We start from the raw sequence: 9,849 nt of genomic DNA, 5'->3' as shown, positions 1-9,849 counted from the left end.
TGGAGTTTAGACCTAAACTCCAAAAAACATCATAAAAAGTTAATTGAACAAGGTCAAGAATATAAGAGGAAAAGTAGTAATATACCAATTAGCTAAAAAGTTATTCATCCGCGAAATTTTCGGCGATTACATTTGGGGTGGGTAATGTGTAGTTCTAGTACTTTTAAAAAAATACGCATGTTCCCCACTAGAGTGTCCCTAGCCTCTGTGCTACTAGAAGAGAGCAATGGCCATTGTTGGTATGCTTTATAGACTAACAGACCTTCACGACCCTACTGCTTTAAGAACAGTTTTTTTCGGATGTATTCTCCCCATACTAGAATACTGCTCACCAGTTTGGTCTACCGCCTACCCCACTACTCTAAACTTGCTCAACCGTCCTTTAAACTTCTTTCTTGCAGTAGTCCGCCATCGATTCCCTACACTCAGATATTACGCCCGTGACGCTATCCTTTCCTCCCTCAGGATACCTAACATAACAAGCCGCCGTTTCTTATCAGATCTCATGTTTCTACATAAAATCTTTCGTGGTTCTCTACGGACAAACGAAATTCTCCCTCTTTTCCGTTTTCATATTCCTCCTAGACCCTTACGAAATAACTCTCTGCTGCACATTCCGCGATTCCGTCTCTCCATCTCTCAACGCTCTCTGTTCTACCAAATCCCCTCATTGTTTAACTCCATCGCTTCGAAAATCCCTTCCCTGGACCTATTTTCCTCTGCTGCTAGTTACAAAGCCACCTTTAAATGCCATCTTAATAATTCGCCATTGTCTAATCAATAGTGCCCCTTCTCACGTTTAAAAAATTTCGTTTACTGTTAGTTTTCATTTACTATGCTATTGTTTGTTATCTTTTAGATATTATTTATTTAGGAACAGCCAATGTAAAGGCCTTTGTGCCATTTTTGGTGATGAAATTAATAAATTAATAAATAAATGTACCGAAAGCTCGAAAACAGACACTGGACAAAGTGGAGGCTAGTTAGAAATTACATCATGGAAAATCAGAAAACATTCTGTGGCGAATGATACCGATTTCCAATACTTTTGCTTGGATTCCAAGTCCTCTGATCTTCATTCTATCTCACTTATCATGTCTTTCGTGGAAATGCTAAAGATCATGGTTCAAGAAGCAGGCACCCTTGCCCTTGCTATAGCTAAGGCGACACATTTTAAGTATTTTTTATTTCATATTACGTCCTTCAAGCGGGGAAATTCGTTTATTTATAAGGCGGCGAACCAGGCTGCAGTCAGACAGATCCGTTGTCTTGGTTCGACCTCTCGGACATCGCTGAATAGTGGAACATCAACATGGCGATGAACAGAAGGTCCACAGCTCTCTCTCTCTTTATAGTAACAGCTTTTATTGCCTGTGTATTCCTGACTGTATCGGAAGGCGCGGAATCAGATCTTGGAGAATGTGAGCCGAAGACTAACACGTCGCGTCGTTGGAGTTTAACGCTTGCTAGAGTCCGTAATGAGAGCGGCCAGTGGGTGGAATTCACTTCCACGAGAGAAATGGACGACGAATCAGCTGTTCATATTACGGAACAATTGTTCGAATGCGGCGGCAGGAAGATGATCAGACTGCAGGGAACTCTTAAAGGTAATGTTAGATTATCCGTGAGGGAGTTGAAATGATATAGGGAGTTAATTTTGATCATCTACATTTGTTTGAAATAGTATCATAATCATAATCCCAAGTTTTCATGGATAAATGGGATTATTACTCATATCTTATAATTATCAACGTGTACTGAATAATTACTCTTAATCAACAACGCACCGCCTAAACTACTGAATGTACATATTTAAGTATACCGGGACAAGCCACGGTGAATACTTTTTACGGAGTCACCCGTAATGTACAAATTGTGCGAAAAATCCACAGAGGAAAATTCATTCGCCTTGGCCGGGATTTGAACCCGGATCCCTCAATTTCCGGCCGAGTGCTTTAGCCAGTTAAGCTACCGAGCCGCATTATACCTATGCTCAGCAGTCCATACCACCTTGACCGGTAAAGTCCACAAATTTCCACAAGGGAGAATGACGCTTCGGTGGCTTAACTGGCTAAAGCACTCGGCCGGAAATCGAAGGATCCGGGTTCGAATATCGGTCAAGGCGAATGATTTTTCCTCTGTGGATTTTTCGTACTAACTGTACAGCCGAAAAAGTTCGTGAAATATTCCTTTAGTCAAGTATAGGTTTTCTCAGAATATATTAACGATAATCAAAATGGTGGACTTTACTTTAATGGTGGTGATATTTGTTTGCTAAGTAAATCATTCGAGGGAAACTCAAGAGAGAGAACTCTGATGGATGAGTTTGGTTGAAAATATTGTCATACATATTGTATGTCATGTTGATATTCGGCTAATTGTTCCTTCCACCTTCCTCGATTTGTAAGATTTCCACGTCACGTGATTCATTGACGATGGGTACACTTATATGCTGAAGAGGGTGTCCCCCTCTGCCAATCCATACTATGAGGTTTCAACCATGTGTACCTAAACTTGCATTCTAATCATACTTATACGAAAGCAAAACTACTTTTATGCAAACTTTTTGTGGACAAGCACTGCGTTAATATTTGTAAAGGCATATTTATGCGCTCACTTCCCGTTGATATTCAATTCAACTCATTCCTTTTAATAGGCAACTGCATATCACTAAAGTCAAGTGAAAATTTTCAATGTCTCGTAAGAATGAAAACGCGCCGTTAATGGTCGACGCCGTCGTGACGTCACTTTTAGGTTCCGGGAGACCTTTTGCTGTAAGCGTCTCCGCATGTCTCGTGAGTATAAGGGAGAGAAGTCGTTACACTCGTTATGAAAGCAATCCAAGAAAAGACTTCTGAATCACACGGTCCCTTCCGCCGCCACTTCCGATATCACAGCTCGTTATCGAAGGACCTGTATCACGAAAATCATTAGCCTGAATCCTAAAATTGATATCATTCAAATTTGGGAGTGCCACTTATGGATGATTTACATTGGCGTAGACTGAATTTGGCTGCAGCAGCATGAGGAGATACTGGCCACGGACTGATCAATATGGTGCATAGGAAACTAAGGTATTTTCAAAGATTAAAATATAAATGTTTAGATTGCCAATTGGATGGCAGTCGATGACTATGGAAGATGGCTATTGCCAGCTGAGCGCATTCGTATTGTTGGGCTACTAAATGAGCGGATTTGATTCGGTGGGCGATTGTTGAGCGTTTGTGCTGTGGAAGCATAGAGTTCATATTACTATTTCAGCGTAGAGCATTTATTAGAGGAGGTATTGCTCTGTTCAGCAGGTTGCTTACTGCTTACTTCTCACAGTCGGGCGTGTTTATGTATACCTATTCGTTCCCACGATTTTCAAACGTTACTCCGGAATCGCTCCATACGGGCATGCCTTATCTGATATGGGGTTTTAGGGACGGTTTCAGCGACGCAAAAAGCGACCGGACGAGTGAAGAAAAAAGTGATGGGAAACCTCATCATTGGAGTGATCGCGAAAAACAATTGCGCGCGACGATCATTCCCGAGTGCTCATTGGGGTGATGGCTGGAGTGCTCACTCGGAAATGAGAAAACCATCGTGTGATTCAGGCTTAAGTATTAGTAATAAAGAAGCATTCACGAATATTTGATTGAGACTGAACCATATAAGGTAAACCAAAGGTCAGCACGAGATGCATGAGGATTTTTTTTTTTTATTTTTAACGCAACAAATCCAAAGTATTCATGCACATAAAATATAGGGAGTCTGTAGTTCATCAATAAGTCGTTACGGAAGATGTCATTAAAATACATATTTTTTAAGCAACGTTCTCACTAATGGTAAATATACTACCCCTTTGAAACTTTCAACACTCAATACACAAATAAATAAACAATTCCAACAGCATTACAACTTCATAGGTGTGAGAGAAATTATTCTAATTAGCGAAATAGTGAAACAAACTACTGCTTTTATATAGTATTTTTAATCTAACCACTTATTCTTTATTTCCAGATCCATTTTCGGGAGAAAAATTAGACCATCAGCTCAAGTTCCATCACATGACTGGACCGAATACAGCACTCATTAACAAAGGCTACACCGTGGTTAAATTGAAGTAGGTATTGCCATTGCAAAGCTCATAGATGCTTTTAAATGATATCTATATGACTAAAAGTGATATCTGGTACATGGAAAATCATTTTATTAGGTATTAGATACCAACAACACATTTAATATAGAGTTCTTTTGGATTAACTTTAGTGGAATTGAAACCCATTTGTAAATTGATGTGCTTACATTGCGTTTTTTTCAATGATACAATTCCGAAGCGATATTTTGATCACAATAACGTCTTCTTCTTCTTTCCAGACACATTAGATCTATAAGTATTCCAACATTATTATTATTACACTCACATATGCACGTCCCCCTCCTTCTCTTACAATTCTATTCCCTCTCGTCTAATAAGCGAGCGTCATTTTTTATTTGGTGCTCCTCTATGATACGATATTTAATAGAAAAGGCGATATTTGTCTGCAGCGGTTACTAGAGAGGTCGTATGCTATTCCTCCCATTGTTGGCTAATGAAACCAGGTGGAAGATATTGCAGTCCGACCGCCATGTTCATCTACCTCGTGCAAAACAGAAATTAAATGGCTCTCGTGATAGATATATGCCAACTAAAGCTCATACGTGCATTCGCACTTCTGTAGCCTCGGATCGCAGCAAAATTCATATTTAACTTGCGAAACACACGGCAAAAAACGCGATTGATAAATATAGCGGACCAAAAAAAGCCTCTCGGTGAACAGGCTGATGCTGGTTTCGCGTTGAAGCGCCAACGTCCAATGCAGAACCCTCTACGGTAATGCCGTCGTTTTATTTCGTTGGAGGAAAGCATAAATGCGCAATATAGAGTGTCTCTTTTTCCTTTACATTATTTCAGGGTGGATGGCAATGGACCCGTGTTGACGAGCAGGCCCTTGAGGTCCGGTGAGCTGTTTGAGGTCAGAATGGACAAGAGGGGAACATCCAAAGGATACGCAAACGGAATTGGAGTCACCACGCACAAGCCAGGAGACGCCATTATCCCCGAACACATAAACAGCTTGAAGTATGTATCGGTATTCTTACACATTGTTTCGCTTCATTTGCCCATATTTTCGCAATACATGTTCCCCACTCAATTTCAAAACCTGTATCGAATTTATGGAAATAATCTTGTTTTCAAATTGGTTTAAATTTTTATCAGAACATAATGCGTGTGTCAAAGTTCACAACTATACGTAGCTATACTCCCATGTATAAATATATTTAAAATGGAAAATGCTGAAAAGTGAATTAAGTGAGAAATTAATTTGACATTGAAAAAAACACAGTAGAATGGGATGCAATTGGTTCATCTTCCAATTCAAATTTTTATCTGCATTGTATGAGCTATAAAAAAAAATCACATTTTTTTACAGGTCCTACTTATAAAGATAGATTTTTTTTCTGGAACTCTACGAAATATGATATTGTCAACAACTATAATATTTTTTAAAGTTTTTTTATTCTTTTCATTCTTTAGGTCTGGAACCTGGTTGCTATATGGGCCTGATGTATATAGCAACAGCGTAGAAATATTTCATAAATATACCACATCTAACATCTACAATTTAAAGGTAAATATACAGTTATCTAATGAAAAAAAATATTCTCAGAGACGTTTTATTTCATAAGCAGGAGTGGATACGTGTGAATAAGTGTGTTTCATTTACACTTGAATAATTGATACGGCATGCAAGCATAGGAAGAGATGAAAATGGGCACGAATGTCCCCTAGGAGAAGAATTGTTATCTCAACGTTGCAGAAAATTTTTATATGCTACAAAATACGAAAATGGGATACTCTGGATGGGCTGCGTCCCACCGAAAATTTGTAGAAACAACCTTTCCCCGTAAGTTCCTCACTTTTGTTTTTCGTTTTTCTATCCATCTCTAAGTTTTTTTGTGTGCCCACCCTAGGGCAAGAAGAAATTCAGTTATATTAATTATATATGTATATATTTATACAATGCTTTGGAAAATATTAAATGCACGTGGCACGTAATATAAATAGTTCAAGTCAATATCGATAAACACAGAGACACAAAAAAGAAACACCCACACTGGAAAAATAAACTTGAAGCTTTCGAAGTACAACTGACTTCTTCCTCAGTTAAAGTAAGAATGGAAAGGAAAGCAGTGTGTTGGACAAGGGAGAAGAGGGGAAAAAGGATAGGTGTATGGGGAGGGAGGGTTAAGAATAGACGTTAGGATGCTACGTTCAAACCCGGAAAGCTATTGGCTTGAAAGTGCCAAATGCAAGCCAATTCGAGGGTGTGGAGGTTGAGGGCGGAGTCGGTGGGAGGGAGGGAGGCAATAATGGATACTCTGTAGCATTGATTGAAAATGGAGTCGTGTGACAGACAATGTGTAGGAACTGGTAGAGAGAAGTGGGGGGACGATGGACAACAGGAGGCGCGATGATTGTTAATTCTGAGATTGAGGGGGGTAGTGCATTGGCCAATATAGAAAGCGGGGCAGAAATTACAATGAAGAAGGTAAATGATGTTGGTGGAAGTACAAGTAGTGGAGGGGAAAATCGGTAGGCATTTAAGCTTGGGGAGAAAAGAGGCAGGGGGTGGGGAGAATATCTTGCAGGTTTTACACATGGGACGATTGCAAGGTGAGGGTGTGGAAATAGTGAATGACTGCGACTTTTGAAGAGGGCGGGTGGCTTTAAATATGGTATTTAAATTCGGTGGTCTCTTAAATGTGATCCGAGGAGTGGAAGGGAAAATCTGAGAGGTGGACTTGTGTTTAAAAAGGATGGGGTACAAGTCCTTCAATATGTTTTGTAGCACATGAGCACCAGGAAAGTAGGTAGTGAGCAGATAAGGAGAGCAATGTTTGTCTGCGCGGGGTTTATTGGAAATAGCCGGTTTTTTTTCTTATTTTATTCTTCAAAAGTTTTTCGGGGTAGCCGCGGTGAAGAAGAGAGGTGCGAAGTTTGGAGAGGAACTTTTGAAGGTCTTCGGGATTATTACAAATTCTGTGTCCCCGGGCAGAGAGGGAATAGGGGATGGAACGCTTGGTGTGTGGTGGATGGCAGTTGCTGTAGTGGAGGTATTGCTGTTTGTTAGTAGCTTTGATGTGAACCGATATTTTGAATTTGTTATTGTCTAAAAGGTGTACGTCCACATCTAAGAAGTTGATATTGGTTTTGGAGATGGAAGAGGTAAAAGAAACTGAGGCAGAAGCGTTGAGTGAAGAAACAAAGGTATTAAGAGAGTCGATGTCATGAGGCCAGAGAATGAAAATGTCGTCAATGTATCTGAGCCAAAGAAGAGGTTTTAGAGGGTAATTAGTGAGGAAATTTTCTTCAAACAGGCCAAGGAAAAGATTTGCATAAGAAGGGCTAAACCTACTTCCCATGGCGCAGCCGGATATTTGCAGATAGTAGTAATTGTTAAAAGAGAAGGCATTGTGGGTGAAAATGAAATGGAAAATATCAAGAAGAAAGTCAGTGCTAGGGTTTTGAGGAGTGGGTCGTAATGAAAGATAGTGGCGGAGAGCAGCGAGTCCCTCAAAATGAGGGATTGAAGTGTACAGTGAGGTTACATCAATAGTAGCCATGATAATGGGCTGATTGGGGGGGAGGGCATTAGAATTGAGTTTAGAAAGGAAGTCATGAGAATCTTTGATGTATGATGGAAGGGACTGAACGAAGGGTTGGAGATAGAAATCAACGAAGGCAGAGCTTTCAATCAACGGACGCGAAAGCCGGCCGATGCGCTCCGTAGGAGAATTTGGAGAGGAAACTATGGGGCGGCCTGGGTTATTAGCCTTATGAATTTTTGGAAGGATGTAGAAAGATGGCGAAGTGGTGTGAGCTGGTAAGAGAAGGGAAATGTCCGACTGGCTTAGGCCCTCGGAGGGACCTTTTGTTTTTAGTAGGGCATTCAATTCTGTGTGAAAATCAGAGGTAGGATCTGATGAGAGAGGGGAGTAGGAGGAAGAGTCAAGTCTTCACTAACATTTTTTTAAATTCTTCGTTAAAAACCACCGCAGGACCTCATCATGTCAAATAAAACCTTTTGGCCTATGTCACCGCCACAACATTCGGGAGGCCCCAAAGTAACCCGACCAACATTGGTCACTATTTCGTGGAAATCTGATGTAGCAGGAATTTGGATTCAATTTACAAAGCAAGCAGTGACAACCCAACACCACGTGTCTATCACGTGATCACAAAATGTCACACTAATGAAAACAAAGGAATGCTGCTATTTTTAAATGTTTCACTGTTTCATTGCAGCCTGGAGATCGCATGGGAGTGATGAGATCGGAGACTGGAGCTTTGCACTTCTTCGTCAATGGAGTCGATCAAGGCCCAGCCGCATCCAACATCCCGGAGGAGGTCTACGGAGTTTACGAACTCTGGGGAGACGCCACCCAAGCCACCATTTTGAATCCAACGCACCCATGATACGCCAAGAATTACTTCGCCATTTTATCCCATAAGAGAACCCTTAACACAATGTATAATGGAAGAGTGAATGATACTCAGCCTGAGCTTTCCCTTAATTCTGGTTGTAATTGACTATGAATTGAACCTTTTTTTGTGTATCATATGCTGAAAGAAAATGAATCTTGCCTTATCCTGTAAAATAATCATCATATCTTTACCTTCTGTAGCCAATGAATTGATAAAAGTGGTAAACAATCACGTGCATTCGGATTGGCATGCACGTTGTTTTTATTCTCTTTGTAATAAACTCTTTAAAAATATGAAACTCTTAAAAATATACTCTTTGACGTAATCTTTAAGATGGGAGGTATACACTAATTTTATTCTTCAACCGTGAAGGATTGCCTATACTTTATTTTTATAAAATTTTGAAAAATTAATTGCCCCGCACAAAGAAATAATAAGATTTCAATATCAGTTGATGAAACACAAATGCCACCCTTAGACCATAAGGCTGAAAGAAACTTTTTCGAATAGTGCGAAAAATCCACAGAGGTAAATTAATTCGCCTTGACCGGGATTCGGACCTGTATCCCTCGATTTGCGGCCGAATGCTTTAGCCAGTTAGGTAAATATACATTTATTTCAACTTTCAAGCAGCAAAGTACAATTCTCCACAACACACAATAAATCTCGCGGCTGAGCTTAAAGCCACCGAGTGCGTCCACCGGGTTGCGGATATTGGGACGACCTTTAGATATAGAGGTTAGCTGCGAGATAAGCAGTCGTGGACAAAATGCGGCGGTATTCTGAGGGGGTATTGGGCTACCCTTGGGTAAGGTAGACCATTTAAAAGATACCAAAACCTGTGAAGATACCGTGACTTGGCGACTGGGGGCCACCAACAATTATGCCTCTCATCACCCGGGGGAGAGGGCAGCAGCTCTTCTTCACATGTGCGAAGGTGGAGACCATACTGGTCGGTACTGCGACACACATTCCACTACGGGCGTGGTAACATTTATTTAACGGCTGTAGTACTGCAATGTGGAAGGCAAGGGGAAACCACCACATTATCATCCCGAGGAGTCACAGCTACTCCACTCAATGTATATAATGACATGATGGAATTCTCTCGGATAAAATATTCCGGAGGTAAACTAGTCCCCCATTCGGATCTCCGGGCGGGGACTACTCGAGAGGGTACACCGGTCAAACGAGATAGAATGTTACGGATAACAACATGGAACGTCAGATCACTTAGTACCTGCGGTAAGCTAGAGAACTTGAAGGTGGAGATGCGAAGAATGAACCTCGATGTATTAGGCATCAGGGAAATGAAGTGGCCCCAGGAAGGAGAC

At 40.8% G+C, this 9,849-nt stretch overlaps 1 protein-coding gene across 1 annotated transcript; it reads left to right on the top strand.

Moving 5' to 3' along the window:
• The first annotated feature begins 1,267 nt into the window (after positions 1 to 1,267).
• Positions 1,268 to 8,811, top strand: LOC124160522 (neuralized-like protein 4). Its single transcript, XM_046536381.1, has 5 exons — positions 1,268 to 1,607; positions 4,006 to 4,108; positions 4,940 to 5,107; positions 5,564 to 5,657; positions 8,336 to 8,811. Exons 1-5 carry the CDS (start codon positions 1,313 to 1,315, stop codon positions 8,504 to 8,506), a joined length of 831 nt encoding a protein of 276 aa, XP_046392337.1. The 5' UTR covers positions 1,268 to 1,312; the 3' UTR covers positions 8,507 to 8,811.
• The last annotated feature ends 1,038 nt before the right edge of the window (positions 8,812 to 9,849 follow it).

Source organism: Ischnura elegans, chromosome 6 (assembly GCF_921293095.1).
Source record: "Ischnura elegans chromosome 6, ioIscEleg1.1, whole genome shotgun sequence".
Taxonomy (NCBI): Eukaryota; Metazoa; Arthropoda; class Insecta; order Odonata; family Coenagrionidae; genus Ischnura; species Ischnura elegans.
This window is presented reverse-complemented; position numbering and strand designations above follow the sequence as displayed.

Bases quoted from the DNA above. Each gene is read 5' to 3' on its own strand.
- LOC124160522 (XM_046536381.1), top strand. From the start codon at position 1,313: ATGGCGATGAACAGAAGGTCCACAGCTCTCTCTCTCTTTATAGTAACA. The intron at 4,109-4,939 runs GTAGGTATTGCC...ACATTATTTCAG, and splicing joins TACACCGTGGTTAAATTGAA to GGTGGATGGCAATGGACCCG. The intron at 5,658-8,335 runs GTAAATATACAG...GTTTCATTGCAG, and splicing joins CTAACATCTACAATTTAAAG to CCTGGAGATCGCATGGGAGT.